Raw genomic sequence first — 19,376 nt, forward strand, 5'->3', positions numbered from 1 at the left:
AAAAAAATTCGCAAAGTGTCCTTTCCTTTTATATTCCGTTTTTGCGCTGGATATTTATTGTTTAAGACAAACTTAAACTGTTTAAAATATATTCGACAAATATTTTTAGGCATATAAAGGCATTTTCAGAAAATATGACGCAAGCACTTTATAGTGATGTTTGTTTCAAAATAATCGGTGTTTTCAAAAAATTAAAAAAAAAATCGCTAAGTGTCCTTCCTTCTTATATTCCGTATCTGAGCTGGATATTTATTGTTTAAGACAAACTTAAACTGTTTAAAATATATTCATATATTTTTTCACATATCTGGTCATTTTCAGAAAATATGTCACATTTTAATTTTAAACCAGTTTTTAAAAAATTCTTTATTTTGTCTAAAATTGAAATATTTTGGAATAAAATACCAAATTAAATATTTTATTTTCTCCAAGGAATGATAATTAAAGAGTGCATATAAAAAACACAATAGAATGGGCACTTAATGGCATTTTTTTAAATTTGTTGAAACTTTTATTCTTTTAAAACTTGTTTCTTGTTAAAAGCTGAGTGTTACATTTTCTGAAAATGCTCATGCATGCCTAAAAATACATTGAGAATAAATTTTAAATAGTTTCATTTTGTCCCAAACACAGAATTTCCAGTACAGATGCAGAAGCATGAAAAAAATTGATTTTTTGCGAATATTTTAAACTTTTTTTCAAAAGAGAGATTCTTTTAAAATTGATTAAATGGTAAAATATGCGCTTCATATTTTCTGAATGAAGAATGTATTTTAAATGATTTTATTTTGTCCCAAACATGCAATTTTCAACACAATTATGGAATATGAAAAGGACGGAAACTTGAAGAATTTTTTAAAGTTTTTTTGAAAAGTGCGATTGTTTTAAAACTAGTTTCATGTCAAAATTTTCTCATCATAACCTCAATGTCCATGTATGTCCAAATATACTTAAAGATACGGTCAAGTATTAGATTATAATAATATATAAGCTAATATAATATATAAGATAATATGTAGCCATAACAAAGGAAATTATTATAGACAAATTAGGTGGCCCACAATGAGGCACAGTTACAAATATGGGGGTTGTGTCCCACAATTGTTCTATTGAAAGATAGCGGTAAATTATTTCAAAAGCTTGATATAACTCTTCCAGCGAAGCGAGACCGGTTGGATTTGGTGAAAGGAAGCAATAATTTAATAGTCCCAAGAATCCGGGGTTCATTTCTCAGACATGGTTATTATTTAAAAATGGGATGATTACCTAAAAAGCATAACAATAAAAAACAAATTTAAGTACTTTCTAAGGTTATTTTGCATCATAGTTCAAAAAGTCACGATGCTCGGTCAAGGTAGGTAGGTATTTCATTTACGTCGTACTAGAGCTGTACAATGGGCTATTGACGACGGTCTGGGAAACATCCCTGAGGCTGATGTGAGGACGTGCCATCACAATTTTGCTCCTCTGCAGAGAGGATGGCACCCCTGTTGATGCTCGGTCGAAGGCTACTCAGAATAACAACACTTAAATTATGAAAACAGACTCAAAAAGCAGGAAAATAAAAGCACATTTTATAGCAAAAAATAAATAAATAAATAAATAAAATATGCATGAAATTTCAGAATGGGGAAAAGATTTTTTCTCCTTGCTCCCATCCCGTTAGTCTTGCTCACTCTTAAGAGGAAGCCATACCGCGGAAGAAAATTTTCGTCGCAAATTCTTTCTATCCTTCACTACTACGTTAAAATTTAAAAGAAGGAAAAAGTAAGTTCGGGCAAATCTAGAGTAAGTCATGAAGTTAAAATATTAAAGTCAAAATACTAAAATGCAAACAAATTATTAGAAAAGAGAACTTCTCCGTTGCGTAATCCTAAGTTATCATCTCATAGTTTATTTTCATTTTAAAATTTTCTTTTCAGTATTTGAAACTTCGTGGCTTACTCTAGGTTTCTCCGAACTCAAATTTTCTAAACTCTAAATTTAAAATTAGTATTGAAGGAAAAAGAAAATTTGCAACGAAAATTCTCATCAGCGGTATGACGTCCTTTTTAAGAGCCTTCTGGAGGGCCAGATGTTGGTTGAGCAGGAGAAGATTTTCGATGTTTTCAGAAGGCGGATTTTTTTGGACCTGGTGTAGTCTTTCCTACACCAGGGGAATAAGTACTAACAACAACAACCAAGTATTAAAAAAATTGAAGTGAAATTCGTTAGAGAAAAGCAAGAGAAACCGTGATAGCTCATAGGACGGAGGTGGACATAGCAATCATATATGTGCTAACTATATTAGCCGAAATAAATTTTATATGTTATTAAAATATTAAAAAAATAAATTACTTATATATAACTAATTTGAAGGATAAAAATCAATATCATTGAAAACGTAATAATTAATAAGCGATAACAATTAATATACGAAAATGTTATAATTAATAAACACATTTAAAAAAGACATTTCGTAAAAACTATTTAAAATATCGCGAGTCTCTGAAAGGGGAAATAAAACGTTCAAGAAAGAATACTGCAATTACATATTGGGACAATTTATTGCATATAACTAATTACACATTTCAGATATATACATTTAATACATTTCACAGATTATTGTACAGATATTGTCAAATATTTATAAACTTCAAAAATATAACTAAATGGTATATGATATTCTCCATATTATCCAACACTCAACAGAACGTGTGATAAGTTGAAAAAGTGAGGAAAACAAAAACAATTCATACTATTCAATTTCAAACATAAAATTGATGTAAAAATTAAAATTGAAAGCATCATTGCAAGAGGATGACAAAGCTTTTTTTTCTTTCTTTTTTTCAAATGAGTTTTCTTATATTGCCTCAAACCACAGTTTTTAAGAAGCAACTGATAAAAAAAGCTCTCTTATTTGCCGCAAGATGGCGCCACACGTTCTCCACAACTTGGCAAGGCACATCAAAATGGCTGATGAGTTAAACTGACTTTATTATCGTTAAAACTGGATGAAAAAATCATCTTGAACATATTAAAATCTCAAAAATGTAACCTAGGCAATGTATAATGGTTGTTTCTTAATACGGGCACTACTTCTTTTTACGCAGGTAACTTATGCTCGCTCATACAATCGATTCCTTAAAACAGCGAACCATCTATATTTATTTATTTAATATCAGTATATATATTTTTCAGCTTAGAGTTTGGTCTAAGTTTCAACTAGGAAAACTAAGTTTAAATGAAAATTATGCTACAATTTTAATGATTTTTTTTCTTCAAAATCTATGAATATAATAATGCTTTTTAAAGTTTTTATGGATATATATTTTTTTTCATAAAATCCAGAATTTAGAAGGAAAAATATCAAAATATGACATTTTATCATAAATAAATTTGCATCGAATAACTTATTTCTCAAGAATTTCTATCTTGCATTTTTCGAGATTTTATTAATTCAGTATATTTTCTACTGGTTTAACAAGTTGCAGGAGAATTGATTTTCCTCATTTTTTGCATATTTCTGCTCGGTGTATCACTTTAATTTACAAAAATGAATAAGTAACTAGTTTTCAATTCTGAAAAAGTATCTGTACGTATAACAATAGGAATCTTTCAATAAAGGAAAACAAACAAATAAATTACATTAAAAAATAAAAACAAAAAGTACGAATAAAAACAAGTCAAAATAATATAAGTATAGGAATGAAACTGCATTTTATATTCTAAAAATAGTTCAAATTTCATTGGATACATAGTATTTTGATTAAGTTGACACTTTTTTTTTAATTGAAAAGCTTTAGTGTGAAGAATATGGAAAGTCTCAATATCACACTGTTTAAAAATGTAAAGGAAGATGTTAACTAACTATATTTTTCCAATAAAACAGACTTATAAAAATGTTTGGCAGAATAAGTTATATTTTATACTTACAGTCCACAAAGCAAGTTTTCAAAATCGGAATGTTTTCGAGTTCACACTTAACAGGTTCTTTCCCTATGATTTCCATTAATCAACATTGAGTGAATATGCTATTTGATTACATTGGTTTATTGCGAAAGGCAAAGAAAAAATTTTATTATAGTTTTAGTTTTTCCTGGGAAATTTCCGTATCAGTACCTGCGTCAAAAAAGTCACCAAATTTTGGCGACAACCAGACAGTGGCGCAAGAGGAACTGAGAAAATAAAAAAATAATAAAAACTCAAAAGAAGACCAACTGGTAGAACTCGTAACAACTCCTATAAAAAAAATTTTAAATTTTTCAAAAATTTTGTTAGTACAAATTCTCCTTGGTGCCTTGGCGATAGTAGTTGGCGAGAGCAGGTACTGATAAGAAAATATTTCTGTTTTTATTTAGTTTTTTGGGATGATGATGGATTCTTTTTGCTCTGGCATATGGGATTTCATTGGTAAACGGAACAAACAAGCAGTTAATATTTCTTAACGAATGTTTCTAATGAAGGAGTCGAAATGACACATCTGTGCATATTCCTGGTTCTTACTGTTAAGAAGGAGCTGAGGGTTGAGAAGGAATCTGAAGAATTCGAAATATTACTCTTCTAGACGTCATCCAGTTGGAAGTGTTATCAAATTTTGTTATATCTAAAATAAAAATAAAAATAACTCATGACATAGGTATACATAAAAAGAAAAGAAAAAAATAACAAAAGATGTTCAATCAACGGCTGGCAAAAATCATGTAATTGAAATTGTGGAAATTTTGTCAGAAAAATAAAGCTAAAAATCTATTCTCAAATTACTATTTAGACGAGCAACAGCAATACCATTTTCAAAGTCAAAATTCTTGATGGTTCCATTTCAACATTTGATGATTTAGCAAACAACATTTGATGTTTGTTAAACATTTTGAAACACATTTTGATGTTTTATGTTGGCTTCAGAGCAATTCATGATGGTCACCATCATCCAACATTTTCCATTATGAGTTCATGGCTTTCGATATGCCAACAAACTTCCATCATTCCATGATGGAAAATGCTACTTTAATACTGCGACGGTTAACCATCTAGAGAAGTTTGATTCTCATGAACCAAAAATCCATGATGATCCGTGATGGTTCCAACAATACATTTCCATGATGGTTTAATGGGAATTCTTGTTGATTCTCAGGAAAATACCATCAAAACAATTTTTTTTTATGTTGGCCCATCAAAAATCAGTCCGAATTCCTACATTGAGGAAACAGTTGCTCATGATCGTTCCAACATTTGATTTCTAAAATACCATGATGGAAATTTCTGATGGTTCACAAACCATCAAAACTAGTTGCTATTCTTATGTTGGACTACCATAAATCGGTCCGAATTGCTACATTGGGGTGATGGTTAATTATGTTAGTTACCATCCAAAATATAATGGTTCATGGTGGAATTATTGATGGTTACCATCAAGACAATGTTGGTCCATCAATGGAAAACCGTCAGAAATTTTGACTTGGGCAAACTCTGATCATGCCACCACCTTTTATGTCAATAAAAGCTAAGGAAAGGTTAAAATCAGTTCTAAAAAATTTTTGCCAGAAGAAGCAGGTGCTGTGAGGAAGAAAGGGGGAATTTAAAATTATCTAAGATAAGTTTCGATCAATATTCATCAAATCATCTGAAATTATCAAAGTTTTTTTTTCCTTAAGTTTCTTTGTTTTATTTTATGGTAACTTCCTTAATTTGTCTCTTCATTTACATAACAATTTTAAATATTTTTATATAATAATTTTTCCTTCTTCTAAGAAACTAATTTACAATGTGAAGATTTCTGAACTATTCTTTAATAAAACTTATGCCTTCTCAAGACAAAATTTTTGATAGTTTTCCATTGATGGACCAACATAGGTAACCATCAGTAATTCCCTCATGAACCATTATATTTTCTAATGGTAACCAACATATATAACCATCACCCCAATGTAGGAATTTATGATGGTCCAACATAATAACAACTTGTTTTGATTATTTGTTCATGTTGAACCGTCAGAAATTTCTCTCATAGTTTCTTAAAAATCAAATGTTGGAACGATCATGAACCACTATCACCCCAATGTAGGAATTCGGACTGATTTATGATGGGTCAACATAAAAAAGGCCAAATTGTTTTGATGGTATATTCCTGTTGAATTAACAAGAATTTCCATTAAACCATCATAGAAATGTATTGCTGGAACCATCATGAACCATCACACACCATCATGGATTGTTGGTTCATGAGAATCAAACTTCTCTTGATGGTTAACCATCATAGTATTAAAGTAGCATTTTCCATCATGGAGGGATGGAAGTTTGCTGGCATATCAAAAGCCATGAGCTCATACTGGAAAATGGTGGATGATGGCGACCATCAAACGATGTTCGGTTATCATGAATCGCGCTGAATCCAACAGAAATCATCAAAATTTTTGATGGGACCATCAAGAATTTTGTCTTCGGTTGAAGTGCTTTAAACAATTATATAAATGTCCATATCAGTAACTGTTTCCTCCATTTACCTACTATTATACCTAGAAACAGCTATAAAGGAATAAAATGTCATTTTCGTAGTTTAAAAATAGAAATGTATTATTATTAATTCGCTATGGATCGTAAAATAATAATTATTAATTTCGCAGTTGGGGTTAAATGTATTGGTTGGTTGGTTGGTGTCGTATCCTCTATTGAATCATATTTCACGGTGTGCTTGAATAGTTTTTGTTATTTCTATGGCATTAAATGAATACAAATCCTCTTCTGTGGGGTAGTTTAAGAGGTGAAGGCCTACAGCGACTGCAGGGCAGTTAAAAACATGATATGGTGTCAGTTCCACATTAAGACAGTTGCCACAGTTTTGATATTTTCTAGTCTTATCTGTAGAAATTTTCATGTTTTTATGATGTTTTGTTCTTAGTCTGATGAGAGTAGTGGCTGTCTTCCTATCGATGTCAAGATTAGTTATTTGATCGTGGGCTTTGATTTTTAAAGGGGTGAATAGTCTTGACTTTGCAAAAGCATTTGCATCTGCCAACGTGGTTGGGATTGAATTTTGATTTAGATCTCTGGCATTTTTAGCCAAGGAATCAGCTATTTCATTGAACTCTAGGTTCACATGGTGGGAATCCACTGCAAGAAACATTTTTTCCGGAGACGATGAAGTTCAAGTTGTTCTATGATATTCAGGATTAGGCTTGAGGTATCTTTGCTGATGACCTGTAAAGCAGACCTGCAGTCGAAAAACATCATGAAGAGGGGGGGATTGCCAGAGCCTCCGAAGAGGTTGGACTTCTGCCTGTTGGTCCGCGGGAGGTATTTTATTTCCCTCCTACCACCCAAAGGAGACCACAATTACTCTCAAACATTAACAAAGCTAGCCTTCAGTTTGTTAGTACTACTACGAGCAGATTATGGTAATTTTTTTTCAAAAATATAAAAAGGATTTAAAATTATAAATTGAAAGATAGTTATATGCTTACTAAGTTCCTGAAACACGAAAATATTCCTCACTAAAAAATTTTGGATTATTGCTCCGGCCCCACAACACCCCTATTTAAAACTAGAAGAGAAACAAAAGTTTAATTCAGGATGACGATGCTTGGACGGGACAAATCAAAGTATGAAATTGATTTAAATAAATTTTAAGATGAAAAATTTCAAAATAATAAGTGAAAATGGAAAAGCGCTAAAAGTAGCTAAAACCAAATTTGTCTCATGTAAACAATTTAAATAAAAAGTTGGAAATCAAAAACAATCAAAAACGAAATTCTAAAGATGTGCATGTTATCAAAACCAGCATTTCATCAGGGGACACACTGTCTGCTAACGCACTGGAGTCTTTCTGTAGTCAGTGGTTAAACCAAAAACTGACTGTGAACAGAGGCCCCATAATGAAAAAACTAAATAAGAAAATGCAATTCCTCATAAACTGAAATAAAGATGAGTATCCAAAGCACCTAATCATTGGGTATTCATCTTTATTTGAATTTTTGAGGTATTGTATTTTCTTATTTAATTTATACATTATGAGGCGTGGATTTTAAGTCTTGTCAAGACTTTCTTTGCAAGATAATAGCTACAGAATAATACTAAAACCTTTTCCAGATTCAAACTGTGTGTATATCCTCTTTGTGGCATTAGATCGGGCAAATAAACTGAAATATTTTAAATATTAATAAACTTTTCTAATAGTTGCCCATTTAGCGAGATTTTTCCATCTTGATAAAAAAAAATCAAAATCAATGAATAATTCAAACTTCTTTCAAAGTCTTTTGAACCCAGAAGCATTGGAGAAAATTTTTTGATATTAAAAAAATTGTAGCACAAGGTCTATTCACTTTCCCAAAAGTGTGACTTTCTTCCTATTGAGGTTTTGCGTCATTTTCAGAGTTAGCCTAGAGGGCGCTTGGTAAACTTGATCGAACAATTAGGACTAACTTTTCCAAACTCACTGCAATTATATAATTAAGTATATTTACTGTTATGCGATAACTATATATTTTATTCGATTGTGAAGTAAATTTAGTTCATTATTTATAAAATTAATGAATTACTTTGAATGAATCTTCGAAAAACCACTTCAAGGAATTAAATAAAATAAGTGTACTCACATATTCCTGGCCATGGACACTCATATTCGTCGTCAATGGGTGAGATATGAGTTTGGAGTTTAACACACGGACTCACGAGCTTTACATTGCATCTCTCATCTTGCTCGTTTAGATACTCATTTGGTAATGGAATCTCGGGTCTATAAGAAAACAAACAATTAAGTACAGATAATGCACAATGTCCGAAATATAAACTAGGTCAAGTTAAGTACCACTGCCCGGTATGCCCTACATCAATGTATTTTTCAGTTCAAGTACCACTGTCCAATATGCATTTAACTGGTATTTCCAACATTGATATTTCTCCTAATCTGTCCTCAGCAGATATTAAAATATCGAATAAATATTATAATATCAACGAATAAATTAATATCAAATCGGATATCACAAATATTTCAGACATTCATCAAAGCGACAATGTGATTGCTGACATTCACCGGTGAAAGTCGACATTCTCTTGATTTCGGCCATTCACGGTAACACACACACACACACACACGCACACACACATATCTATCTATACATTTTTCCATGTCATGCAGATTTGAAATAACGTCACACTTTATTATTCTTTGCTGCACCAAAAACCAATTATAAATTTAATATTATAAAATTACAAAAACGTACTTTCTCTGAGTAGACATTCTTTTTCCCGAAGGTTTCGAATTTCAGACCCCTGAAATAAAGGGAGCAGTGCAATCTGGAAAATAGGGTCCCAATTGTTTGGTTGGGAGAGCGGCCTAAAGTTTGGACCCCTTAATGTTAATTTTACTTTTTGAGCATTTCGCTATATCTCGAAAGCATTTAAAGCGAATTGAAAAAATTTTGCACACAATTATAAAATTCGTTTACTTACTTACTTACTTATCCTCTACGTGCCTTTTGGCACTTAAGGCCTCTAGCATATCCCTCCATCGCCTCCTGTCTCTAGCAATAGATCTTGCTTCCTCCCAGCCAGATATTCTACATTCTTTTAATTCGCCCACAAACATGCGCTGGATGGTAAGTCTGGTTCTTCCTCTTGTTCTTTTACCATCAGGGGCCCATGTAAGCGCAACAGATGTAATTTTTTCTTTGGGCATTCTAAGGATATGTCCGAGCCAGCTCCATCTTCGTTTTTTAATTTCATCTTCTATTGTTTTTATTTTAGCTTTCTTTAATAGATTTTGACTTGATACTTTGTAAGGCCAGAAAATTTTAAAAATAAATCTTAAACATTTGTTTTGAAAGGTTTCTAATTTTTGTATTTCGATCTTAGTCTGTTTCCAGGTTTCTGCGCCATATAATAGTACTGCTCTAACAATAGCTTTGTAAACAACTATTTTTGTCTTTATTTCAATATTTGACTCTCTCCAAAATTTATGTAATCCCTTAAAACATGTTCTTGCTTTGATTATTCTCTGTCTAATATCTTCACTACTTCCACCTTTTTTTTATTTTATCTACAATAGAACCTAAATAGCTAAATGACTCTATGTCATCTATTTCGTGATTTTCGATTTTAATTTTGTCATCATTCTTTTGATTTATTCTCATTACTTTAGTTTTCTTCTTGTTTATGAATAAACCTACACTATTTGAATATTTGTTGAATTTGTCTGTTTTAAGCAGAAGGTCTGTACATTTGGATGAAAAAAGTACAATGTCATCAGCAAATTCAAAGTCTTCTAAAGTAGTTGTGAAATTTCACCTTATTCCTCTTTTTTCATCTTTCAAGCTGTTTCGCATAATCCAGTCTATCACCAGTATAAAAGGTATGTTTATTCAGAGAAAGTACGTTTTTGCGTCTGATTTCGTACCTTAAAATATCGTCTCCTATTATTAATTAGCATATTTGAGGTCATCCCTTCGAACCATTAAGAATGAGTCCTAGAAGATCCGATCATTAGATCAAAAGTGGTCCGTTTTTTATTTTGCGCACTGTACATTGGTGCAAATTTAAAAAAATGTACAGGGAGCAAAACATATATGCAAATCGTTCAGCGAATCTTATTAACAATAAAAGCCTAGTGAGCCGTGATGGCTCAGGAGATAGAACGTTCGCCTTCCAATGAGGTGAACCGGGTTCGAATCCCAGCAATGAGTGGTCGATACGAATTACTTGCACCGACCACGGTGCTGACGTAAAAAATATCCTCAGTGGTAGATGGATCATGGTTTAGAGTCCCCTTGCCGTCGGGCTAACCATGGGAGGTTTTCGTGATTTCCTCTCCATGTAACGTAAATGCCGGTTGGTTCCATCAAAAGTCCTCCACAAAGGCAAAATTTCTCCCAATACTTGATCCACAAGTTCCCTTGTCTTCTGTATTGGGTTCAAAATTACAAGGCTACGGGGTTGAACATTAGCTGCAGTAAATCCAAACAATTGGGTCTGCTGTTCAACGATGGTTATAAAATAAAATAAAAGCTTAGCAATATTATGTTTACGTATACATTTTTAGAGTGGTAAAAAATCTTATTGTATATGACTTTTAGAGGATTCAAGGAATAAGCCACAGCAACAGAGTGGTTAAAAATGATGGCATTGGTTTGGAGCTTTTCTTATGTCCCAGGATCTAATAATAATTAGTAATTTATATAACTTACTGGCAACCTGGTCGAAACGCTCGATAAAGAAGGGCACCAACGATGGATCCTCCTTCTGAACGGATTTCAGCTCTAATCCGGGTATTTGCTTCTCTTAAAACCAGAGCATAGTTGTAGGAAGATCTTGCTCCGATCCACACATCCTGTACTCCCGGATCAGAAGGATCGAGGGGAGGCTTGTTGCTAAGGTAATATTCGAAGGGTATCTTCCCACCGAAATCTATCTGTAAAAAAATACTTCAGTTTAAACTGCTAAAGCTGAAACGGATCTTTTTTTTTGCTAATAAACTAAAAAATAATATAAATAAGAAAAGCTCTTTCACACAGAATATATTGCTGAGCTTAAATATGTCATTCAATGTATGTAAGTCAGCGATTAAAATAAAGGGGAGGGTGCTTTTTGAGATTATAGTATAAATATAACTTTTCCTACCTTGTTTTTTTTTTTTTTTTTTTTTTTTTTTTTTTTTTTTTTTTTTTTTNTTTTTTTTTTTTTTTTTGTAAACGACTTGTTTGGAATCGTCTAGGTAGGAATTCTTAAAGCAACCATAAAAATTGAATGAAATTAATAACGAGCAGATATAATCTCGTCTGCAATTCCTACAAGTTAAAATTATAAAGAAAACACGAAAATAATATAATAAAGATTAATGAAAGGAGAGGAAGAAAAAATATTAAAATTAATGTCATTTAAAAAAATCTTAAAAAGCAGGAAAAACAATATATTGAAAATATGTAATCTCGTCGTCAACTNGTCATTCAATGTATGTAAGTCAGCGATTAAAATAAAGGGGAGGGTGCTTTATGAAATTATAGTATAATATAACAGTTTTTTCCCCCGGCTTTTCCTACCTTGTATTTTTTTTGTTTTTTTTTTTGTAAACGACTTATTTGGAATCGTCTAGGTAGGAATTCTTAAAGCAACTATAAAAATTAAATGAAAATAAGAAAAATTAATAACGAGCAGATATAATCTTGTCTGCAATTCATACAAGTTAAAATTATAAAGAAAACACGAAAATAATATAATAAAGATTAATGAAAGGAGAGGAAGAAAAAATATTAAAATTAATGTCATTTAAAAAAATCTTAAAAAGCAGGAAAAACAATATATTGAAAATATGTAATCTCGTCGTCAACTCACAAGATTATATTCGCAAAATGGAGTGCTTTCTAATCATGTATCAAGATAGTCAAAGCACAGTATATAAATACAATAGTGTGAGGAATGAAGTTTAAAATGAAAATAGAACATATTAAGTAAGAAATATACGAAATAAAGCATATTAAGCAAAAAATAGAAAATGAATTTAAGGAAAATATAGACTAAACATTTAAATGTAATCTATAAAGCGAGTAGCGAATTTAAATGAACTCCGTAATTTTTTAAGAATGATTTAAAATATTTTCGTAGTAGGTTTGCCAGATTGCAAAATATGAAAATAGAGGGATCTTTTATGGTGCGTTCTTACTGCAGCACTGATGCGCGTTTGATTTGTTGGTTACCTTGGATTGGAACCATAATGGATGTGCGAAATGTAATATTATACTGGATAATTTAAAGCTTATAATTAATTCTTAACGTATTCTTTTAATTCTATTAATTTGATTAAAAATGATATTTAAATAAATCGTTTTAGAAGCGTTAGAATTCCGAGTAATTAGTTTATTTATATTACAATTAAACTCATTTCTTTCATCCTATAAAGCAACAATGCAGATTCCTTTTTAATACCTAAATCCAAAAAATTTTAATTAATTTTATTACGAAGCAATAATTCCTCGTGGCAAATAATATTTAACAAAATTTTATAATATTGAAAATTAAAAATAATTAAATCATCAAAAAATCTAAAATGAAGTTCAATATTAAGTGTACAATTTTTTTCATCATAAGGTAAAAATATGTTAGATAAGAGAGATGAATTAGAATTTCCCAATAATCAAAATCGCAATTACGGAAATTTTTTAAATCACAGTAATAACTTAAAAGAACAGCTTATAGTTTTAGAAAAGGGAATGCTATTAAGAGATCCTAGAAATCAAAAGAAGAAATAGAATTAATTTTATTTTTTTTAATACATTCTAAAATCGGTTGATCGTTGGCGATAATCCAAGAAAAACCTTCTTTAATATTATTGTTAATAATTTTATTTAAGTAGTTAGAAAAAATTATGCTAGGTTTAGTTAGGTATATATTCGACTTACATGCGATTGTTCGAAATTTAAAAGGAATTTTAAAATAATTCGTTCTTGTAATTAGGTAAGGAAATTGTATATTGCTAATTTTAATTTTCAACCTCCTATATAAAACTAAAATATTTTTAATGATAATATTATTATTTAAATTACTAAGCTTAAATTTTATACTATTTTTTAAAGTCATTACTCAAAAGTTCAACATAGAATTTTTTACAGAAGATTGCATTATTATTGTTAGCTTTGTCTATGGGGGTAATTGCCAAATTTTTTTGTAGTTGCTGAATTGATTGAACAATTTTAGAACAATTTGTTGAATTGTTACTGTTATTTGAATTATCCTTATTATTGAAAACAAAGTTTTTAAAGTAATAATAAGCATAATAATAGCATATCTAAAGGTGAAGAGAATCTATTTGATATCTTTAAAGAAAAACTATTAAGATCATTAAGAAAGTGTTTTAGAAATTTATTAATTGATATATAGTTAATGGGTCGAAAATGTGTGCCCTTTATCTTTAAATTTCTAAGTTCTAAGTTTTCTATACTAATTAAATTTCCAGTAATAATATGTTTATGATATTTATCAACAAATTCAAAACATTTCTCTTTTTCCCTGTGACATTCATAATCGGATATATTAATTTTCCCTAAATTTTTGCTAATAACATTATAATTAAAAATAGTTCTAAAAAGAGATTTGTTATATTTATAGCATTTAACTATGTTAAAATCCTGCAATGGAAATAGAGTTTTTAAATTTTCGAAAATATTAGGAAATTTAATTTATCGAAAATACTGTTTTGAAAATTAGTAACAAAATATAAATTATCTAAATTTTTCTTTTAATTTGGTGAAATTTCACTCATTTTAGCTCTTACAGCATCGAAACAAAGAATTTAGAAGCGTTAATTAATAAAAGAAAAGTTAATTATAAGATTTGGAAGCTCATATTCGTTGCCGTGAATGACCGAAATCAAGAGAATGTCGACTTTCACCGGTGAATGTCAACAATCACATAGTCGCTTTGGTCATTGTCCAAAATATTTCATATATCCTATTTGATATTAATTTATTCATTGATATTATTATATTTATTCGATATTTTAATATATGCTGAGGATTAGGAGAAACATCAGTGTTCGGAATACTGGTTAAATGCATACTAGGCAGTAGCACTTGAAATTAAAAAAACAATGATGCAGGGCATATCCGACAAATGTATACCAGGGCAGTGGCACTAAACTAGACATGGTATATATTTCGGACATTTACCAAAGCGACTATGTGATTGTCAACATTCAACAACTACCTAATTTCGGTCATTCACAGTAACATATATGTATAAATATCTATTTAAGATAATGAAAAGGATAATGCAATTAAAAAGGAAAAAACATCTTATAAAGGAAAAGAAGAAAAACTATCTAAAAAAAAAAAAATTTGTTTCAAAAATTAAAAAAAAAATTATGAAAAAGTCAGAAAGCAAAACAGCAAAAAGATAAAATTTTGAAGTTGGCAAACACTATTATATCCGCTGTTTTCTTCTAACATAGTATTAACACAGTATTAACATAGTCAGAGCAAAATACATTAATATATGGGTGTGAGGAACACTAAAAACATCGATACAAAAATAAAACATATCAAGCAAAAACACAAAAAATAAGAAAAGAAAAATACAAAATGAAACACAAAAATCATCATATAAAGCTAGTAGTGAGATCAGACGTTCAGTCACTAACTGGCATCTTATAGAAATAATTCAAAAATATTTTCGTCACTAGTTTGCTAATTTGCAGAGTATAAAATTAAAGCATAAACAAAGGATAGTGGGATATATTTTATGGCGCGTTCTTACTGAAGTATAGAACCGAATTTGATTTCTCTGTTACCTTGGATGGGCCCGAAACTGGATTTGCGCTAGGTAGTTATTAACTGTATATTATTAACATTATTAACTGTATATTATTAACATTATTAACTGTATATTATATGTAACTGCATATTATTAACTGTATATTTAAAAGTTTTATAATTGATAAAAGGTCGAATTTTACTTATAAGATTTTATTTCTGATGATTTTTAGAGAAATCGTTATCATTTATTGAAAAATTCCTTTGTTAAATTTTGTAGCCATCTATTTGTCTAAATTGGATTTGAACATAAAAACATTAATTTAGAGAACAAAAAAATGTTTCGTGGAAATAAAAATTCTATCATAACGTACAATTAACTCAATGATTTAATAATTTAATTATATTGGATTTAATAATTTAATTATAGTTAATTACATTATATTTAATATATTAAATATATTCATTGTTTATAATCAAATTTTGGAGGAGTTTGCCTCGGCGCTTTTTGCATAAATAAATACATTATACTCTCGATTTCTCAAAGTTGAAGGGACACTAAAAAAAATTTCGAGATAGTGAGTTTTCGAGATATCAAGTTCAGAACTCAATATGTTTTAAAAAGTAGAAAAGTATATTCTAAAATATTACTCTAAAAAGTAGAGTCATGAAACATAAGAATAATGATCATGAACATTATGATTTTTCCGAAAAAATTAGTTTTCTATTTAGATAAGGTGTTGAGAAGAAACCCTTCGACTTTGGAATTCAAGTTAACATTAGGTGGATATACATATATCTATGCCAAGAGAAAAAAATATTTTTTTGACATGACAAGGTTTTCGAGTTATCGAAGTTCGAGATATAGAGAGTATATTGAATTACAGCAAATTCTTTTAATTATTTTTGTTTTATTAAAAATAGTGTTTAAATAAATGCTTTTAGAAATATTTGAATTCCACGTAATTAGTTTATTTATGAAATCATTTTTTTTTATAGTCAACAATAAACAGTTTGAATATGGCAATTAAAAAAGTGATAAAAAAAGGACTCACGAATTCTGAACACATGGGATCACCTTTGCTGTCCACTCTTTTACCGCCAAGAAAGACTGGAAGTTGATCAGCATCGATGTATTTCAATAGCAACTGGGAAGAATTTTCTATTCAAAGAACAAAAAAAAAATTTATATTCGGTTTGAATTATGAGATTTCGCACATTTACGTAAGATTTGAAACAACTGCGCGTGCTCGCATTTATTTTACGTTTTATTTATTGCTACGTATCCTTACGTTCTGTTGGCGTGGTCAAAGTCAAAGCTCCAAGCACGCTGAAAACAACATTCAACAGCTATAAGCTGTTGAATGTTGTTTTCTGTTTAAGCCTACTTTTTAACTTAGAACATTGACATGGAATGGGAATTTGAAGAAATATATTGATGAAATTTAGAAATAAATCGCGTGATATTACAACAATTCGTTAAACGAAGACATCGTCTACGTCAATTTGTAATGTTTGAGCCGTGATGGCTCAGGGGATAGAGAGTTCGCATTCCAATGAAGTGAACCGGTTTCGAATCCCACCGATGGCTGGTCGATACGAATTCTGCATCCGGCTTGCACCGACCACAGTGCTCACGCAAAATATCCTCAGCGGTAGACGGATCATGGATTAGAGTCCCCTTGCCGTCAGTCTAAACATGGGTAGTTTTCGCGATTTTCCACTCCATGTAACGCAAATGCTGATTAATTCCATCAAAAAGTTCTCCACGAAGGCAAATTTCTCCCAATACTTGATCCAGGAGTTCCCTTGTTTTCTAAATTGAGTTCAAGATTACAAGACTAAGGAGTGGAACATTAGTAGTCGTAAACCCAACGAATTGGATCGGCTGTTCAACGACGGTTATAAAATTTGAAAAAAAAAATGTATTGTTTGTTTTGATTTTTTAGTCAAAGTTAAAACGACATTCCACTACGCTAGTGTTTTGAACTTACAGATTTTTGCGAAATCTTTTATTTCAGCTGACGTAAGTTGGATTTTTTTCACGGGCGCATGCGTATTTCACCAGAATAGACGTATGCGGACTAAGAGTGCGCATGGGCAATTGCTTAAACACCTGCTTATGGGAGCTAACGTAAATTTGCGAAATTTCCCTAATGACAAGAATAAGTTTGCTGCTTTTAACAACAAAACTAATTTCACGGGAGAAGCTTAATAAAGAATTTTTTTGTACTAAAATGTTCTTGGTTGGTCACAAAATATTCTATTGCAATTGTGAAATAACATTACTTAATTTGTCAATTTAAAAAATAATTAGAACAAGGAGGTGACCCGTTTTAGGACAAAACCTTAAAACGAATACTTTACATTATTTTTAACAAGCGAAAATATTAATAATTTGATATTTAGAAATGAAAAAAGTATTTAGTATAGTCTTAGACTCTATATTCGTGGATATTTGGGTAGAATTAAAAAGTATTTGGATTATGACTATAAGGCAACTTAGAAAATTATTCATAGAAAGACAAAACTCATTTGGCTTATATTGCAAAAACTTTTTGGATGTTTGCAATTTCCTTGCATTTCATTGCAACTATTCCAAAATGTGCTTCTTTATTTGTTACGGTGCACTTTTAAAGTACTTTTTTTGTACAAAATAAACATTAATTTGAATAAACCACCAAAGAAAGGAAATACTTCACCAGATGTAGTTCTTTGATAAGTAAAATTGCTATAATGTGACACAAGAAACTGCTGTTACTCTTTTCTATAGGAGCACTATGATAACACATTTTTCTTACAATGTTCCACCCACCAGCTTTTGCAATCAAGTATCATATTATTTGTAGTTACCTCTCTTATAGTTACTTTTTTACCTTTCTAGCATGCACAATCTGAAGAACTACCTTCAGAATCACTCATTGCGATAAAAAAAAACATTTAAAAAAACATTAAAAAAAAATCCTCAACTAAATAATTGATGGTTGACCTTGAAAGCTGGGTGCAGATGGCGCTGGCTATCCAAATTAGCCGTAAGACTTCCCGGTTACTACTTTCGAATGATTATTACGTCTAAGCTTGAAAAAACGCACCATCCAATATTATTATACTTGTAGTGTTTTCAATATAACACGTTATTTCAATTCAACTTCCAACTAAACAAACAACAAAATGAATTCGGAAGACTCCGCAAACTTGCTATGAACCAAGAAATAACAAACGGCTCTATTTTACACAAATATCGGATAACACCCAAAACATGGTAAACCTTGCACTTTAATTATGCTTTGATATTAATTTTGTTAAATTTGTTTAAGGCTCACTATCTGTTAGAATTCATAAATTAAGGAAAACTTTTATGAATGGTGAAATTACGTGTAAATTTAAAGACGAATCACAATAATAAAAGTTCCAAGAATAAATAAGCCTGTTCACACATCGCCTCGTAGTCATAACATAAGCGGAGGGATACACCGGAAGTTTTCTAGATTTCTTCCGGTTTTAGGAAGCTTGTTATAGTTTACATTCAGTCAACCATCCATTCTTAGGCTATGCCAACGATTTCATAGGCAACAACAGCAGTGGTATATTTCCAAGTTTCGAATTCCATTGTTTTCGAATTAAATTGAGATCTTTCTGCATTAAAAGAAAAGAATTCTTTTTTCCTGTATCTACGTTAGCTAAATGTAAAAATGCAAAAATCTCAATTTTGAAAAAAGTGGAAATGACTGGTTTTTTGTACACATGGATTCAATTATTCGATCAGCATCAATTAGAAGCATTGATTGTTCAAATAGAACTTTGATTTTGAAATTCTCTCTTTAGTCTATAAATTGATAGACAAATTATGAATGTGAAGCGTTATGATAGTTTTAAGTCCCAAAATCAGGTACTCCCTTTCTATGATTTTTTTTTTTTTTGACGAATAAGGATTTTTGACCCATAAAATATAGGGAGTAGCACCAATCTGGGAAATATTGCCCACATAGTTTGGTTAAGAAGAGCGATTCAAAGAGACTTCTTCATGTTAATTTCACATTTTGCGTAATTCGCTGTACCTCGAATAAAAAATTTTTGGCTATTATCATGAAACTCATTTATCCAAAGATAATTTCATGTAAAATATAATTTTTAATTAGTGATTTTTTTTGTTTTTATTATTTT

The 19,376-nt window shown here is 30.4% G+C and overlaps 1 protein-coding gene across 2 annotated transcripts in view; it reads right to left on the reverse strand.

The window, feature by feature from the left end:
* Window positions 1–2,527: 2,527 nt before the first annotated feature.
* The window catches only part of LOC107444765 (SEC14-like protein 2), a 65,574-nt gene continuing 48,725 nt past the window's right edge, over window positions 2,528–19,376 (reverse strand). For both annotated transcript variants that reach the window (XM_071183022.1, XM_071183023.1), the window contains exons 11-14: window positions 16,268–16,374; window positions 11,157–11,380; window positions 8,571–8,710; window positions 2,528–4,585 (exon numbers count right to left, since the gene is read on the reverse strand). In XM_071183022.1, coding sequence (XP_071039123.1) covers window positions 4,488–4,585; window positions 8,571–8,710; window positions 11,157–11,380; window positions 16,268–16,374 — 569 coding nt within the window. In that variant the 3' untranslated portion in view covers window positions 2,528–4,487. The remainder of the gene's footprint in view (window positions 4,586–8,570; window positions 8,711–11,156; window positions 11,381–16,267; window positions 16,375–19,376) is intronic.

Source organism: Parasteatoda tepidariorum, chromosome 7, assembly GCF_043381705.1.
Source record: "Parasteatoda tepidariorum isolate YZ-2023 chromosome 7, CAS_Ptep_4.0, whole genome shotgun sequence".
Classification (NCBI taxonomy): domain Eukaryota; kingdom Metazoa; phylum Arthropoda; class Arachnida; order Araneae; family Theridiidae; genus Parasteatoda; species Parasteatoda tepidariorum.